The sequence below is a fragment of the Arachis stenosperma genome, chromosome 8 (assembly GCF_014773155.1).
Source record: "Arachis stenosperma cultivar V10309 chromosome 8, arast.V10309.gnm1.PFL2, whole genome shotgun sequence".
NCBI lineage: Eukaryota > Viridiplantae > Streptophyta > Magnoliopsida > Fabales > Fabaceae > Arachis > Arachis stenosperma.
Window position 1 is genome coordinate 49211771 of NC_080384.1, and position 19261 is coordinate 49231031.

Here is a 19261-nt window from a genome sequence, read left to right on the forward strand (position 1 = left end):
GAGAACATGATTGCTTTATTTATTATTTATTTTTTTCTTCACTCAACTGTTTACTATATTTACATGTGATAATAAAGAGGGGGTGAATAGTCTAAAAATTAAGAGCATAGTTATCAAACTTGGTTTCATTCGGTCGGTTAAATTGAAAATCCGATTAGTAAACAAATAATTAAAGATATATAAAGGCCACATCAAATTTAGATTAATTTTTGTGTTTAAAACAATTCTTTCAAATGATATATAAAGTAAATACTAAAATTAGTTTCCAATAAATTTTAGATTGAATATTTTTATTTCTAACAAACTTTGTTCTAAAAAATTTTGATAACTACTCTAATATGCTAAATTAAATTTTCTATCGTTTTTAATAAAATTTTCAATATTTATATTAAACAAATAAATTTTTAACAAATTTTATCATAACATAATTAAATTTTAAAAAATATTATTATAAAATAAAATTGTTCCTATCCAAAATAACAGAAAGACCAATTCTACTAACAAAAATAATTCTAAAAAATTTGAAGAATAATAAAAATTTATTAAAGATAAAAAATAGTAAATTTAAAATTCTTTAAATGGACACTTGTCACTATTCCTCATTCACAAAATTGAAACCTGTCACTAATAATTAGATCCATATTATGACATAAACATGGGGAACCAATCTCATGTGTTGTATGGTTTAATTTGTATGCTAATCTGTCTCCATTCCTCCTTCACATGCATTGCAGAAACATTAATGATATTTGTTATGATACCTAAAATTTGGTGTTTAATTATTAAAAAATTAAATAATTAATATTTAATTTAAAAATATAAAAATTAATAAAATTTAAATATTTAAAACTAATTATAAAAAATAAATTAGACACCGAATAAAAGATATCTTAATATTCTCCAAACACAAACGGAGACAAATAACAGTCTTAGAGCAAAACCACAAGGGTAAAGCACTATCCTAACACATGATCCAGATTATATCAACCCCCAACAAGGCAGAACATAATCCTATTCAAACATTATCAACAACTACTAATTAAGTCACATACATCTATCTAAGAGTCAGAACCTCTATTTTCTTTTTTTAGAAATTTTAAGAGATAAGAACTAATTAAATTTGTTTATTTATTTTATTAAAGACAATTACATCTAACATTTAAAAAATTAAAGATTAACTAGTCCAAAGTTGTTAGCCCATTTCGCGTGTGTGTTTACCGTTTAGTCAATTATTTTCACGTATATACTTGATACGTGTAAATCATAATAAGGAAAAAAAAAACGTTGATACGGGTGGAAATTAAATATATATATATATATTGAAAAGTAGAAAAAGTTTAAGATTATTATTTAGATAAAGATGTCAAAAATATTTTTTTAAAGATATTTTTTAATAATTAAAATTTAACATATATAACTTATTAAATTGTGTTATTTTTATTAAAATTAGTCGGGACAAATCAATTTAGTCAAAAAATTAATAAATTAATTTTAAATCGATCTAAATTAATATTTTTTATGAAAAATAGCTACGATATTTCTATTATAAAAAATAATTAAAATACACCTATTATATATATATAAACTCTAAATCCTAATCTTAGGACGGTAGAGAATAAAAGGGACTAAAATTTAAGATTTTTAAAATTAATATATATAATAGAAATATTTTAGTTATTTTCTATAATAGGGGTATTGAAGTTATTTTTTATAAAAAATAATATTAATTTAGACCAATTCAAAATCTAGTTTACCATTTTTTCGGTCAAATTAATTTGTCTAGTCTAATTTTAACAAAAATTAACATGATTTAATCAATTATACGTGTTAAATTTTAATTATTAAAAAATATTAGTGAAGAGTCATAATGTATTCTTGTAGATAATCTCACGTGTTATTAATCACTCACGTGTTAATTGCATGCAAACTTGTTCATAATATAATTTACTCCATCTCTTTCAAGTTTCAAGCATACATGAAACATTCTAGTTATTAACTAGGTTGAAATCCATCCACATGATATCATATCTTGCATCTATAAATGAAGAAAGACATGCACTACACCAATCAACACATCAAACTAAACCCTAATAGTCACATACACATACATATCTTAGCTTAAACCTAAAATTGTACTTCATCATCACTTGATCACTTCCAAGCCATGGAATCTTCTCTTATTAGCTCTCTACCATTTTGGTATCTCCTTCTCTTACTTGTTGGATTCATCACACCATTTCTCAAATTCCTCAAACACCAAATAACTTCAAAATGCAAACAAACTACATCACTCCCTCCGGGACCAAAACCATGGCCTATAATTGGTAACCTACCTGAAATGCTAGCAAACAAACCAACATCTACATGGATACATAGGATCATGAGTGACCTAAACACCGAAATCGCATGCATTCGACTAGGTAACATTCATGTCATTCCGATTACTAGCCCTGAAATTGCTCGCGAATTATTGACAAAACAAGATTCAATTTTTGCGTCGAGGCCTACGAATTGGTCTAGTGAACATGTCTCGTTTGGGTACTTGAGTACAATAGTAGTGCCCTATGGAGAACAATGGAAGAAAATGAAGAGAGTGATGGCCAATGAATTGGTCTCTCCAAGAAGACTTCAATGGCTACAAGACAAGAGGGTGGAGGAAGCCGACAACATCGTTCGCTATGTTTACAATCAATGCAATAAGAATGGCGGCGGCCTTGTTGATGCGAGGATTGTTGCACGACATTATTCAGGGAACATCATTAGAAGGTGAGAATTAAAATAATATTTACTAATTAAAGTTAGATATTCATGCTTGGTCTTAAGACAATTCTTTATTATTATTTGATTCCGCTTAAACCACATGTGTATAATGTACATGTCGATTATCTGATATGATTATATTTGACGAAGGACATACAGAAATAATATATTAGAAGATAAAAAAATTATTTAAAAAGTGAGACAAATATAGCAACAGAAAAAATTTTATCTGTTTTAGAAAAGAAGTTTGTTCATTTTTTGTTAACCAAAATATTATAAAAATGCATATACATATAGAAATATAACTTTTTTTTGTAATATTTTATCTTTAGTGTTTCTACATTTTATCCAAAAAAAATTAGAAAATTGAAATAAACATTAAATCTTAATAATAAGAATTTAATTTAATTTTGATGCACTGTAAATATAAAATAATTTTATACGTGTATTCAATTATATAATATTATATCAATAAAAATAATTATCTGTTTCATATTGATTGCATTTTCATATAAACGGCATGAATAATCATTCAAAATAATGGATGCAATTGTATGACGGTGTAAAATATTTTATCATGCATATCAGTGCATTAAAATTAAACTCTAATAATAATAAAGAATTTATAATATTTTGAGAATTTTTTTAACTTATTCTTCACACGCATTGAATTGTATTATTAATATTCCAACAGGTTGGTTTTCAATGCAAGGCACTTTGGTAAAGGAACAGAAGATGGAGGACCCGGATTTGAGGAGGTGGAACATATTGATGCAATTTTCACTGTTTTGAGATACCTCTTTGCATTCTCTGTCTCTGATTACGTTGCATGCTTGAGAGGGCTTGACTTGGATGGTCATAAGAAGAACTTGAAGAAGGCCACTAAGTTGATAATGAAGTATCATGATCCCTTAATTGAAGATAGGGTTCAGCAATGGAAGAATGGTAAAAGGACATGTGAAGAGGACTTGCTTGATGTTCTAATCTCATTGAAAGATGCAAATGATAGTCCACTTTTAACTCTTGATGAAATTAAGTCTCAAATTATGGTAACACTTTATACTCTATCTTTATATATTGTATTATACCTTTAACTTTTCAGTGTATAAGTTATACATTTTTTAATGAACATTATTAAAGGTTGATATTCAAGTTAAGAGAATAAGTTATATATCAATTAAGGGTTTTAAAATTACATATTGAATGCAAGGATGAGTATATGAAGGTCATTTTTAATTCATAGATAAAACAAGAGTTCTGCTTTTTACTAAAAAAAAAAAATAACTTTCATATACTTGTTAAAGAATTTTACATTAATAGTTAAATTAATTTTTTAAAAATTTATTTAAATATATAAATATATTTAAATTATAGTGAGAAAAAAATCATTAATTATTTTACTTTAAGATAGAAGATCATATTTTATCAAATAGTTTTAAAAAAAATTGAGAAAATTTATTTCTTGTTTAATCATATATCTTTTATAGAGTATTTAATAAACGGTTTTGTTAGGTAGACATTGATTTTTGTAAATAATGTGATGAATAAGTTTTAGAATTGATCCAATAAAATAAAAAAATACTTCACTCGAAATTACCTCCTAAATCTTAACATTAGGATAATTATCTACACACCTATAATATATTGAATATACACCCATTGTTAACTGTATATGAGTAAATTGAATCAAAAGAAATAATCATTCAATTAAAAATAATGAACATAATCATCTGTATACATATTGAATTAAACATAAAGTATATCTATTATTCACATTGTTTAGTATTCTCATTCTCTATCTATATTTTTCTTTTAATAAATGAAAATTTGCAGGATATGATGATTGCAACCGTGGACAATCCATCAAATGCATTTGAATGGGGACTCGCCGAGATGCTAAATCAGCCGGAGATGCTTGAAAAGGCGACGGAGGAATTAGATAGCGTGGTTGGCAAGAAAAGACAAGTACAAGAATCAGACATTCCAAAACTCAAGTACGTGAAAGCATGCGCAAGAGAAGTATTTCGCCTCCACCCTATTGATGACATCAACGCCACCCATGTTTCCATGGAAGACACATTTGTTGCCAACAACACCTACTTCATTCCAAAGGGTAGCCACATCGTTCTAAGACGGCAAGGAATCGGACAAAATCCAAGAATATGGAAAGACCCATTGAGGTTTCAACCCGAACGCCATTTAGAAAAAGATAACAATAATATTGATGGGTTTAAGAATTTGAGTTTAAATGAACCGAGTTTGAAGTTGATTACGTTTAGCACCGGAAGACGTGCATGTCCTGGGATCAATCTTGGTTCTACCATGACGGTTATGTTGTTTGCTAGGATGTTGCATGGTTTCAATTGGAGTGTGCCACCCAATGAGACAGCCATTGACCTCTCCGAAATAGAAGGAGGTACCATAAAAGCAAAGCCACTCGTGGCACTTGCAACGCCGCGGTTGCCAGCCGAGGCTTATGGAATTTCTTAAGCTATTATTTAATTTAAATATTTGATTGTTAATTGGTGAAAATTCATGTGCAGTTAATTTTATGTAAAATTGATAGATAAAAATCGTTAGTTAATAATTTAGTCAAATCTAGTAAATTATGGGAAAGTATGGGGAGCCAATAGAATATTTGTACAATGCATACAATGGAGATGGTATTAGAGTTTTAGATCCGAAAGATCAAAAATTCGATCCTTAGTGAACCCCAAAATCAGCTTAAGCTTTTGGATAAGTGGTTTTATGATATGAGATGTTTATTATCCGTACTCGGATGGTTATTCTAAATATTATAGGTGATGTTCATTTTGTAACTCATATAGTTTATTGTATACATTGTATAAATAAGTCATTGGCTCCTTAGCAAAACTCTTAAATTCTTTAACGATTCTCAACTATCAACTTCACATAAAATTAACTGTAGTTGAATTTTAATTAATTAAAGACAGTAATCATGTAAAACATATGTTAAACTAGCTTTGGGGAGTGAAATGATGTGTTGCCAAGACAGCAAACAAATTGCAGTTTCTAATTTTTAATTTCCAATAAAGGGATCCAATTTTTTATGTAATAGTAAATTCTTGAAATATTTTTATTTTTTGTTGTAAAATAAATAAATAAATAAGATATAATAAATATAAAATAAAAAATATAAATAAAAAATTTTAATATTAATATTCATCAATATAATTATTTTATTATAATAATAGAAATAATTTATATATTTATTAATATTATATATATTACAATTTAAGAATTTACATAAAGAAATAAAAAAGAAAGAGAATTTCATGTATTATTGTAGTATATATTGTTCTTCAAATTGCTTCACTATTTATAAGTGTGTGAAATTTACAATTTTAACTTAATTAACTTTGGTTTGCTTTGAGAACTTGAGTCATTCAGTATTGAAAACAAAATCAACCACCCACATTAATAGACATCCATTTTGATCTTATCACAAGACTCCCCTTTGGATGTCTATTTAGGATTATGTCTCGTTAAAATCTTACTAAAGAAAAATCCAATATCCAATGAAAAAAAATTTTAGTAAAGGAAAAAGAGTACAAAATCCTTTGTGATGGGGACTACCTCATTAAAAACCTTGTAAAAAAATCCAATGAAAAAAAAAACCTGATCAAGGAAAAAAAAGAACAGCCTCCCCCTCTTGTCACCATTATTTAATATCTCGAAATCGGCGCATCCCAATTTGATGTACCAATCTTTTAAAGAAGGATTTTGGAAATGACTTTGTAAATAAATCTGTCAGATTATCACTTGAATGGATCTATTGGACATCAATTGTTTCTTGATTTTGAAGATCATGAGTGAAAAAGAATTTGGGAGAAATATGTTTTGTTCTATCACCTTTGATGTATTCACCCTTAAGTTGAGCAATGCATGCTGTATTATCTTCAAACAGGACAGTTGGAGCTATCTTATGATCAATTAGTCCACATGATGACAAAATATATTGGATCAAACTCTTGAACTAAAAACACTCGCGACTAGCTTCATGTATTGCTAGTATTTCAGCATGATTAGAAGATGTTGTTGCTCTCGTCTGTTTTGTGGACTTCCATGATATAACTGTATCACCATATGTGAATAGGTATCCTGTTTGAGATCTTCCTTTGTGTGGATCAGACAAGTATCCCGCATCTATATAGCTAACTAATTGTGATTTAATTTTATATGAATAAAACAATCCTATATCAACTGTTCCATAAAAATATTGAAAGATTTGTTTAATTCCATTTCAATGTATTCTGGTTGGAGAGGAACTATACATTACTAGTAAATTTACCGCAAATGATATGTTAGGTCATGTATTATTAGCAAGATACATTAGTGCTCTAATAGCACAAAGATATGGTACTTCAAGACCAATAATATCTTCATTTTCTTCTTTAGGACATAATTGATCATTTTCCACATTAAAAGATTTTACGATAATTGAGGTATTTAATGGATGTAACTTATCCATATAAAATCTCTTCAAGATCTTTTTGTGTATGTTGTTTGATAAATAAATATCTCATTTTTTGTATACTCGATCTACATGCTAAGACAAAATTTAGTCTTTTCAAGATCTTTCATCTTAATCTCTTGGTTTAGAGATTTTATAATTGTTGGAATCTTTTCAGGGGTTCCAATGATATTTAAATCATCAACGTACACAATAATTATAATGAATTCAGATGCAATTTTTTTTATAAAAATATATGAACACATATTATCATTTTTAAATTCATTTTAACCAAATACTCAATAACACAATTATACTATATTTATTTAAATTATTTTAGACCATATAAAGATATTTAGAATTTGACCGAAAATAACCTTACAAATATTCATGGGATAGTTCCGAGTTATCTACCCTTTAATCATTGCATTAGAAAAGTCATGAGCAACAAAAGTCAAGCTAGCAATAGGGACGTGCCACATATGTGTTTACTTTTAAGTTGAAAGTTGGACTGAGAATTTAAAATAAATAAAATTTTTATTTAAGATTGAGACATTTAGCTTTGTTTCATATCATCAATATCCAAAGTCAAACAGTAAAGTACCCGGAAGCTGTTATGCAATGGCCATTCTTTCTTTCATAGTGATTCTTTCTTACATACTTTCTTCTTCCCTTGCCATAGAACTTGATTATATTCATGTTTCCAAGTCCCTCAGCGATGGCATGACCTTAGTGTCTCAAGGTGGAACCTTTGAACTCGGTTTCTTCAGCCCTGGTAAATCACAGAACCGTTACTTGGGGATTTGGTACAAGAAAATCCCAGTTCAGACAGTTGTTTGGGTTGCCAATCGGGCTAACCCCATTCATGGTTCCTCGGGAATATTAACATTAAACAGCACAGGCAATCTTGTGCTCCAAGAAAATGAAACTATTATTTGGAACACAGCCTCTCAAAAACAAGCAAAGAATCCAGTGTTAGAGCTCTTGGACGGTGGAAATCTTGTGCTAAGAAATGATGGAGATTCAAATCCTAAGGCCTATCTGTGGCAAAGCTTCGACTATCCATGCGATACACAATTGCCGGGGATGAAGACAGGAAGGGACCTGCAAAATGGTTTTGATTGGCGAGTAACTTGTTGGAAGAGTCCAGATGATCCATCCCCTGGAGACCTTTCTTATGGTTTAGTACTAAGTGATTATCCTGAGTTTTCCATTATGAATGGAACGAAAAAGTTCTCTCGGATTGGACCTTGGAATGGCCTATACTTTGGGGGAGTCCCAAATATGAAGTATGAGTATATTTATGAACTCAGTTATGTGACCAACAAGGGTGAGATATTCTACAGCTTTAGCACCAAGATTGATTCTCTCATCACAAGAGTTGTAATAAACCAAACAAGTGAACATGTTCTTACTCAATACGTCTGGGATGACAAAGTTCAGCATTGGAAACTTTTTGGATCACTTCCAGCTGATGTGTGTGATTATTATGGCTGCTGTGGAGCCTTTGGTTATTGCAGTGCAGCAGACACACATGTGTGCCAATGTTTGAAAGGGTTCAGTCCAAAGTCACCAAAAGCATGGAACTTATCCATCTGGACTCAAGGATGTGTCCGCAATGAACCACTAAGTTGCAATGTCACAAGCAGTGATGGTTTTCTCAAATATACCGGCTTCAAAGAACCTGATACTCAACACACCAGGTTGATTGAGAATATCACTTTAGAGGACTGTGAAGTTTTGTGCTTGAAGAATTGCTCTTGTATGGCTTATGCTAATTCTGACATAAGAGAAGGGGGCAGAGGATGTGTCATGTGGTTTGGTGATTTGATCGACCTAAAATTGCTTCAAGGCGGGGAACAAAGTCTATATATCAGAATGCCTGCTTCTGAGCTAGGTATGGAATGAAGTTGCATTTCTCATTTCAGGTTGCTTCACATTCTACAAAGCTCAAAATTACACTTTCATTTGGGATTTAACTGTGTTTTATGTGCCATGAATTTCAACCATGAAGAAATTTCAAGATCACATAAGAAAAAAGTGATCATTTCTGCTACCATTGCTGCAACTTGTGGGATGCTTCTACTTTGTTATGTCATATACAAAGTCCGACGGAACATTGCTGGTAACTACTTTCTTTTCTCTCACATTATCTCCAAAAGCCAACTCTTTCTATATATGTATTCTATTGCTGAATTGAAATTTTGTTTAAATATAGCTAGTTCTCAGAAAACAATCTTGGTGTAATGATGGCAATGAATTTGAGGTCAATCTAGAGCTTTAGCAGCTTGAGATTGAAGAAAGTGAAATCACTATATAGATTTTCCAACTCCCTCTCTTGCATGTAATCCTCCATGTCCTCCCTGCAAACCCAGAAAAAAAAAAAGTTGCTGATTATCTTAAAACTTATAATTTTTAAGTTAATAATATTGCTGTATATCTTCTCTTTCTCTTGCTTCCCAGAAAAGTCAAAAGCAGAATACTTTGAAGGATATGTAAATGACACGGATCTACCAATGTTTGATCTACTAATGATTAGTAATGCCACTGATAACTTCTCGCTGAATAACAAGATTGGACAAGGTGGTTTTGGAACTGTATATAAGGTAATTCGGTCTATGAATAGTTGGTTGCAAACAAACAAGTAGAGGAATTTGACATTATTAAGAACATCTACTTACATAAATGCGATAAATCAGGGGAAATTAGCAGATGGGCAAAAAATTGCTGTCAAGAGACTTTCACACAGTTCTGGCCAAGGAATGACAGAATTTCTAACTGAAGTAAAGCTTATTGCAAAGCTTCAGCATCGAAATTTAGTAAAACTTCTTGGTTGCTGCATTGGAGGACAAGAAAAGTTGTTAGTTTATGAATACATGGTTAATGGCAGCCTAGACAACTTCATTTTTGGTAAGTGATTCAAGAAAACTTAGATTAGGCCTAAATTTGGCATTTTCTCTCCCTCCCTCTCTCCCTCTCCCTTATTTTATTTCATTTTATTTTCTTACTATCTTTATAAGATAACTGCTTAACTATTCATTATTAAATAACAAATTTGTTTTCCTAAACATAGATAGAATGAAAAGCAAGTTGCTGGAGTGGCCTCAACGCTTCCTCATAATATTCGGAGTTGCTAGAGGACTTCTATATTTACACCATGATTCAAGATTGAGAATTATCCACAGAGATCTCAAATTAAGTAACGTTTTACTTGATGATAAGTTAAATCCTAAAATATCAGACTTTGGAATTGCTAGAGCTTTTGGAGTTGATCAGACTCATGGAAACACAAATAGAGTTATTGGGACTTAGTGAGTATCTATGTAACTTTATAGATCAAACCCCCCCCCCCCCCCCCCTTTTATTTTTGTTATAATATGCGATATGAATACACTTGTTTTCATGGTTTCATGCAGCGGATACATGGCACCAGAGTATGCTATCAATGGGCTGTTTTCAGTAAAATCTGATGTCTTCAGCTTTGGCATAATATTGATGGAGATTATAAGTGGGAACAGAAATAGAGCGCTTTGTCATGCAAATGAGACTCTTAATCTTGTTGGCTATGTAAGCAAAGAGTTGCAAATATTCTGAAGTGTTTTTTCATGTTATATGATCTAGGCTTGGATGCTTTGGAAAGAGGACAGGCCTTTGGAGATGATCGATCCAAACATAAAGGAGTCATGTGTGATCCCAGAAGTATTGCGGTGCATCCATGTTAGTCTGTTATGTGTGCAACAACACCCCGAAGATCGGCCTACAATGGCCTCAGTACTTGTCATGTTAGGAAGTAAGATGGATTTAGTTGAGCCTAAAGAGCCTGGCTTCTTTTCTTGCAAGCTCCCCACTGAAGTGAGTTCACACTCAGATCAACATAACATGACTTTAAATGATGAATTGACTGTTACCTCATTAGATGGTCGGTGAAATCACTTTGTTAGCTACACTGATTGCATGAGTGTATTGTTTTCTTACAATTTGGCTTTCATAGATTACTTTATTTTTCTAGGTTCTGCTTTGGTGTTGTGTACTTTAATTGCAAATAACTTTTCAACTGAAGAGCACATTGCGCAGATGTCAATCTTGCTCTGCAATAGGATGACCATTTGGGCTACTTAGATATCAGGATTTCTATAATTCATCATGTTAGAATTTATGACACTAATTCAAGAATAAATATCAAAGAGTAAATGGTTAAAATCGTCTTTAAAAAGATCATTTGTTCTCCAAAGTAGTCCCAAATTTTTTTTTAATAGAATTCATCTTTCAAAGATTAAGTTAGTCACATCTTAATTTACTGATATGACATGTTAGGTGATATCACACTGACTATATCAGATATTTCATACTTCTTAGTCCTAATTAGCTACTAACATGATAAATTTATGTAATTAGATCTCTTAATTTAGGGTTGATTTGATCTAATTTCATAAAGTTATTATGTTAATAGACAATTAGAACGGTCAGGTATGTATGCTGTGATACTTAACCTGTCATATCAACAAATTTTGACACCATGAGCAATGAAAGAGACAAAAGAACTAACGTGACTAACTTCAAATTTTTTGTGGACGAATTTAATTAAAAATTTGAGAACCAATTTGAAGATCTTTCATGAAAATACAAAATGTATAATGAGGGGTGCTTATTTATCGACAAAAAAAAGAATTTAATCATATAATATCAAACTAAAATAAATATAAAATCAATACGAGATATACCTAGATATTATATTAATCAATTATGCTAGATGTACATTAAAATTAGTCATTAGTATAAAATACATATTAGAATATAAAATAAACATTAAAAATGAGTTAAACAACATATGTATTTATATACAAATATATAATGACTGAATTTGGATACACATAATATTTTAAATATATTTTAACATCTTCCTTCAAAATCATGTGACAACTTAAATTTGTAACTTATTAAAAAAAAACGGAATAAGAAAACCAAAATAGTGTAAAAGAAAATTATAAAAAAATTTGAATTATTGCGAGCTCATGATGCAGACAGAACTACAGGAATTTAGAGTGCGGATAAAACTACAAGGACTTGGGTGTAGAGAAAACTGCAGAAACTGGGAATGCATTTGGAGCAGCAAAACCTTAAGAAACGTGATGCAGAAGGAACTGCCAAAACTCGGACTGCAAACAAAACCGTAGGAGCTTAGAATGCATACATAAGGTTTATTGTTGTAATTGAAAACTAAGAAAGAAAAGTAAAAATATTTTTATAATAGAATTTGGAGCGGAAAAAAAAATTCAAAGAAGATACTATAATTCTAATACTATATTAGAATTTACGAAAATAACTAAAGAATAAATATCAAATGCTATTTACATGAAATGTACAATGATTTATTATAGGCCAAGAAAATTTTGTAGTTTACTTTTGATACTTCATAAAAAATTCTTAGCTCATTAACACATTTGAACATTTGTTAGTTGGTATATTATTGAAACTATTAAATTATACAAAAATATTATGTATATATTTCTAAATAATATGTGCTTAAATCAAATATTAACTATTTAACTAATATATGTATTTTGGGAACAAATTACATTTTTATATTGTATTACATAATTTGTTTATAGTGTAAAGTAAACAAAAAAAAGTATACCATATCCCATTTACACTAAAAATGAGATAAATAATAATTTTTTCACAAATGAAATATGTGAAAAACCATGTTATCATGATATCTCAAAAAGTATTTTGATGATTTACAATTATGTTATATATCACTCAACAAATTAACCATGCATATAGAATACATATTAAAATATAAAATAATATTAAAATTAAACTAAATATTACATGTATTTATATATAAACACATAATAGCTAATTTGATAATTTTTTAATAGATCACGCTAGGGAGACAATGAGGTATCTATACAATATGTACAATGGATTATTGAGTTACAAAATGAACATCTCCTATCCCTCATACTATCTAAAATAACCATCCAGCTAGAAAAAAGTAACACTAATGATTATATCTCTAATATTCTCTAAATCTCCATTAATATTCCATTGACTCTTCATACTTTTCCATTATTTATTTTTCTTTCCATACTGACGACTACTGAGTCCAACATCCAATTTCAAAGTAAACACATTTGGCGCATGTTTTACTGTTGCTATCTTGACTCTTTGTTCCTGATTACTTTTCTATGCTTTCTGTTACATCATATATAACTAGGAAAAAAAGAAATACCAAGTGCAAAACGAAAAAGAAATGCAAATATTGGTGGTGTTGTACGTTAACTAAGGGAGTTAATATCAATTATATACAAATATTATGAAAGGGAATCATTATTTCTCATTCTAAAATTCATGATAAAATTATTAGATGTTTTGTGAAACTACATCTAGAGAAGGGAAAATACTCTAAACAACTAGGGAATAAAAAACACAAGTTTGTAGCTGTGACGATTATCATATTGTGCAACAGGATAAACAGTTGCTTCAAATATTCAGTTACTAAAACTAGTCCAGCAATGGAAAATGTCTAACCATGAGTTCATGTGATATGTGCAGCAGACTCATTGATTTCACCGGCCATCTAATGAGGTAATGGTTAATTCATCATTTGTAGATACTTCACATTCATGTGGCTGCGAATTCGCTTCGATAGAGACCCTCTTTGGAAAGAAGCCAGGCTCTTTAGGCTCAACTAAATCCATCTCACTTCCTAACATGAGAATCACAGAAGCCATTGTAGGCCTATCTTCAGGGTATTGTTGTACACACAACAGACTCACATGGATGCATCGCAATGCTTCTGAGATTACACATGACTCCTTTATGCTTGAATCTATCAACTCTAAAGCCTTCTCCTCTTTCCATACCCTCCAAGCCTACATCATAAACATGAAAACCTTCAGAACATTTATTGCAAATTTGTGAAACATAGCAATTATCTTAGTGCTTACATAACCAATGAGATTGAGAGTCTGATTTGCATGGCAAAGAGCTCTATTTTTGGTCCCACATATAATCTCCATCATAAGTATGCCAAAGCTAAAGACATCCGATTTTATAGAATACAATCCATCTATAGCATACTCTGGTGCCATGTATCCACTGTTCGAAAGCATTAAAACAATGATTAAGTTGAGAAAAGATAAATAAATAAATGCTATGAAATTAGAAAGAGATACTCACTAAGTCCCAACAACTCTATTTGTGTTTCCTTCAGTTTGATCTCCTCCAAAAGTCCTGGCCATTCCAAAATCTGATATTTTTGGGTTTAATTTGTCATCAAGTAAAACGTTACTTGCTTTGAGATCTCTATGAATAATCCTCAATCTTGAATCCTGATGAAGATATAAGAGCCCCCTAGTAATTCCAAATATTATGCCCAAGCATTGAGGCCAATCCAACAACTTACCTTTTGTTTGACCTATTTTTCAAGAAAACAAATCAGATATTCAAGTTTCATAAGCTGCTAACATATATACTGTAATGAAAATATGAAAACACAATATATCTAACTTAGTTTTTCCTGATATTACATACCAAAGATGAAGGTGTCCAGGCTACCATTAACCACATATTCATAAACTAACAAAATTTCTTCTCCTTGAATGCAGCAACCAAGAAGTTTTACTAGATTACGGTGTTGAAGTTTTGCAATCAGCTTTACTTCAGTTATGAATTCAGTCATTCCTTGTCTAGAGCTATTTGAGGGTCTCTTCACAGCAATTTCAAGTCCATCTGTTAATCTTCCCTGCCCAATTACATTTTTATAAGTAGATCATGATCTTTACAATGTTAAATGTTCTCTACTTGTTCAAGGCTCAAGCTAGTAAGTATTCAAAGATTGAATTACCTTATAAACAGGTCCAAAACCACCTTGTCCAATCTTGTTATTCAACGAGAACTTTTGGGTGGCAGTAATAATTGTTAGTAGATCAAACAGTGGTAGATCCGCATCATTTACGTACCCTTCCATATATCCTTCTATCTTTGATTTTTCTAGGAATGCAAAGAAATGTAAAATTCATTCGGATATTGTTATTATATTTCTAAACAAAAGCAATTTCGGAATACTGTAGTTCTTGATAATTAGCAGTATTTCAACAAATTTCCAATTTAAAAACTTATATAGAAATTTGCTGCCATTTAGAGATAATAGGAATATAGGATTGAAAAGAAAGTAGTTACCAATATTGTTCCTTCGGACTCTGTATATAACATAAACACAAAGTAGAAGTGTTGCACAAAATGCAGCAATGGTGCTAGCAATTATCACTTTTTGCTTGTGCGGATGTTGAAGTCCTTCATGGTTGAAATTCATCAAATATGTAAACAAAAATGAAAGATATAATAATAAGAATGGAAGAAGAAGCTATCAAGCAAAATGAAGTTTTGGCCCTTACCTGACTCAAAAGCAGGCATTCGGATGTATAGATCTTGTCCACCATTTTGAAACAGTTTGATGTCAATTAGATCGCTGAACCACATGGCGCAGCCACTGCCTCCTCCTCTTATGTCTGAATTGGTATAAGCCATGCAAGAGCAGTTCTTCAAACACAGATTTCTGCATTCATCTAAATTAATATTCTCATGCAGCTTAGTATGCTGGGTATCTGGCACTTTCAACCTTATATATTTGACAAACACATCACTAGTTGTGACATTGCAGCTTAATGGTTTGTCGCGAATGCATCTTGTGCAGAGGTGTTTGAGTTCCATGCTTCTGGTGACTTAGGACTGAACCCTTTAAAGCATTGGCAGACATGCTTTGATTCTGCTACACTGCAATAAGCATAGGCTCCACAAAGGTCATATTTATCACACACATCACCAGGGGATGATCCAAAAGATTTCCAATTCTGAAGATTGTCATCCCAGAAATACAGCGTAAGAGATTGACTTGTTTGGCTTATTACACCTATTCCAATGATAGAATCAAGCTTGGTGTTATAACTATAGGATATCTCATCCTTGTTTGTGACAAAACTGAATTCAAAAACATATGTAAAGGACAGATCTGGGAATCCACTGAAGTAAAGGCCATTCCAAGGTCCAGCCCGATATACTTTTTGCGTGCCAAAACCATTTCGGAGGTCCCTTCCTAACTTCATGGTTGGCAAGAATGTATCTGAAGGATAATCAAAGCTTTGCCACAAATAGGCCTTTGGATTTGATTCCCCTTCATTTCTTAACACAAGATTGCCACTGTCCAAGAGCTTCAATACCGGATTCTTTGCTTGTTTTGGAGATTGTGCTTGTGCTCAACAGTAGCTCAGTGCCATTTTTCTGAGAGTAAAAGATTGCCTGCTGCTAATTGTTAAAATTCCTAAGGAACCATTGATGGGGTTGACCCTATTGGCAACCCAAACAACTGTCTGAATTGGAATTTTCTTGTACCAAATTCCCAAGTAACGCTTGTGTGAAGAATTACCAGGGCTGAAGAACCAAGTTCAAATTTCCACCTTGTGACACTAAGGTCAGCCATCACTGAGGGACTGTAACATGAATAGAATCAAGTTCTATGGCAAGAGAAGAAAGTATGTAAGCAAGCATCACTGTGAAAGAAGGAATGCCCATTGAATATCAGCTTTTGAGTTACTTCATTGTTTGGATACTGATGATATGCAAGGAAGCTAATTTTGTCTCAAAGCATAAACACATAGTAAGTCAAGATGATTTGAGACATGGAAATGGACACATTGGCCACATAGGAAGGAGAAAAAGTGTTAATTAGGAACATATCTATTATAACTGTCATTTCAACAAGATTAAAAAACAACAACAAAGCCTAATGTGAGGTTGGCTACGTGGATCAAACGAAACAATTGCCTCCTGTTATATATCATGTTTATCACAATTATTTGCACATAAATCTCACTTGACCACTTTATGTAGATCTTTTCAGGTCTTACTTTGTCCTTATTTACTAGTCTACCCTCTTTCCTAATCAGTTTTCTCTTTATGTGTCCAATCTGTCTAAACCGTCTAGCCGCCATGTATGACAGAAATATATAGTGAATTTACATGAAACATCAATGACCAGAGAGTTGCCACTCAATTTTGATATTGTTACTCCCTTCTCATATTTTCTCTTTAAATAATGCACAATTATTCATATTCAACTATTCTTTTACATTAGCAATGAGAATAATAAAAAAATCTTATGGCTCACAAATTCAGCTTAAAAATAGATAAATTCAGTTACAATTTTAGTCTTTATTATTTTATCTTTTCTTATCTTTATCTTATCTTTATTTATTCTTATCTTATCTTTATTTACTTTTATCTTTTATAGGTCAATGCTCTATATATATTTAATTTTACATTCATAATTTATAATTCAATTCAATCAATCAACATACAATAAAAGTTTATTTTTTTTATTCTTTCACAATTTTATCAATTCATCAATGAGATAAATATAAATATTAAAGCACATTTAAGTGAATAAACTCTACTTATAGTGTGTTATTTTAATAAAACAATTAAAAGGATTGTGGATTTTTTTAATAAAAAAATTAGATCTTGTGCAGTTGATGTCTATAGTCTATACTCTTTACAAAAAGATAATATCGAAATTAGAAGCAACAATACAGCATGAGAAACTAGATGCAGATCCATACTGTTAGAAAAATAAAATAAAATAAATCAGCATGAAATTCGACAGAAGCAGAAAAGCAGAATTTTCCAACTTGAAAAGTCAAAACACGTCCTTTTTTTTGGTGTCTTAGGTAGCGTTTGTTTTCGGAGACAGGACACGGAGACATGGACAGCACATTCTTAAAAAGCGTTTGGAAGCAAAGACATGGACACTGAACATATTGTCTCCGGGACAGTTTTTTATACTTTTGTGTCCACTCTTTTACGAAGGACAATGATGGACACGGGATTTGGAAGAGGGACACGGACTGTTTTTATGAATTTTTTTCCTTTTTGTCCATGGTGCTATTTTTTATTATTCCACTGTTACCCCTTCTTATTTTTCCTATTTTGCGTTGTTTTCAGAAAGTACTTTTTTACTCCATACTCTTTTTCTAATTTCTATCTCTACGTTCTTTTTCTTTCTCATTTTTTCTCAGGTACTCTCTCCTTTTTATAAAAATTTTTATTGGACTGGATAATTTCTTTTTTTTTATCATTCTTACTTCAACGTCATTTTAACCTTATATTATATTATTGATTTGTAATAAAAATATAACAAAAATAATTAGTCTGGAGACTTTTAAAAGATAATATTATAAAGGTAAAATTGTATTTTAAAATGCTAAAAATAATTTATAAATTGTACTTGATTTTATAATTTAAAGAAAAATTAATTTTTTGAAAAGAAAAATAAAATTTTAGATAAAAAAAATTAATTTTCTAAATAAAAATAGATTTTTATGTGCAAAAATTAATTTTTTTTCCATTTAAAAATGGATTCTTTTTTTAAAACTGATTTTGTATTTAAAATTAATTTGGCTTATTAACCTAAATGAAATTTTTTATTAATCAAACTTAGATTTTTTTTTGTTAATATTAACCATATGTATTCCTACATATTAATAATAATAAATTTAAAAAAAATAATTATATTTATAAATTTTATTTTAATATAAATATTATTATATAATTTTTTATTAAAATTTTTTACTGCTTCAAATATTTTTTTCAAGTTCTCACTGTCTGTACTCCTACGTACTCTCATTATTTATTTGGAATCACATGGCTATTTTAGTCATTTTATATAATATTTTAGTCTTGTCCATGTGTATTCAAACATAATACTGGACATTACATTAGTGTCCTATCCATCGTATCCAAACACGATACACAAAACATAATTTTTAATGTCTCTGTCCTATTGTCTTTGTCTCAGTGTCCTGTTCTGTCGTGTCTCTACAAACAAACGCTACCTTAAGGTCAAAACACATTTAAACCAATTTGTTCCATATTTAAGTCTTCAATTTATGTATTAGGGTAAGTTTAACTTTTAAAAAAAAATATTTTTTTTTTAAATTCTCTTTTTAATACTTAAGTGACAACTTG

The 19261-nt window shown here is 30.4% G+C and overlaps 3 protein-coding genes across 4 annotated transcripts; 2 read left to right on the forward strand and 1 right to left on the reverse strand.

The window, feature by feature from the left end:
* The first annotated feature begins 2081 nt into the window (after positions 1 to 2081).
* LOC130946469 (isoleucine N-monooxygenase 1-like) lies at positions 2082 to 5576 on the forward strand. The gene is made up of 3 exons (XM_057875226.1): positions 2082 to 2766; positions 3455 to 3809; positions 4594 to 5576. Exons 1-3 carry the CDS (start codon positions 2165 to 2167, stop codon positions 5248 to 5250), a joined length of 1614 nt encoding a protein of 537 aa, XP_057731209.1. The 5' UTR covers positions 2082 to 2164; the 3' UTR covers positions 5251 to 5576.
* A 2239-nt stretch (positions 5577 to 7815) lies between these two features.
* Positions 7816 to 11451, forward strand: LOC130944485 (G-type lectin S-receptor-like serine/threonine-protein kinase At4g27290). The gene is made up of 7 exons (XM_057872822.1): positions 7816 to 9131; positions 9249 to 9359; positions 9698 to 9840; positions 9934 to 10144; positions 10308 to 10545; positions 10651 to 10801; positions 10856 to 11451. The coding sequence occupies exons 1-7, from the start codon at positions 7856 to 7858 to the stop codon at positions 11159 to 11161; spliced, it is 2436 nt and encodes an 811-aa protein (XP_057728805.1). The 5' UTR covers positions 7816 to 7855; the 3' UTR covers positions 11162 to 11451.
* Positions 11452 to 12137: 686 nt separating this feature from the next.
* LOC130944486 (G-type lectin S-receptor-like serine/threonine-protein kinase SD1-1) lies at positions 12138 to 16151 on the reverse strand. 2 transcript variants are annotated; one of them, XM_057872824.1, is made up of 8 exons: positions 15637 to 16151; positions 15422 to 15535; positions 15087 to 15232; positions 14774 to 14984; positions 14420 to 14657; positions 14188 to 14338; positions 13769 to 14112; positions 12138 to 12390 (listed from the first exon to the last, which is right to left on the reverse strand). In XM_057872824.1, exons 1-7 carry the CDS (start codon positions 15950 to 15952, stop codon positions 13807 to 13809), a joined length of 1482 nt encoding a protein of 493 aa, XP_057728807.1. In that variant the 5' UTR covers positions 15953 to 16151; the 3' UTR covers positions 12138 to 12390; positions 13769 to 13806. The 2 variants fall into 2 exon arrangements, with proteins under 2 accessions (XP_057728807.1, XP_057728806.1); XM_057872823.1 differs by lacking the exon at positions 12138 to 12390 and having other exon boundaries at positions 13122 to 14112.
* Between the last annotated feature and the right edge of the window lie 3110 nt (positions 16152 to 19261).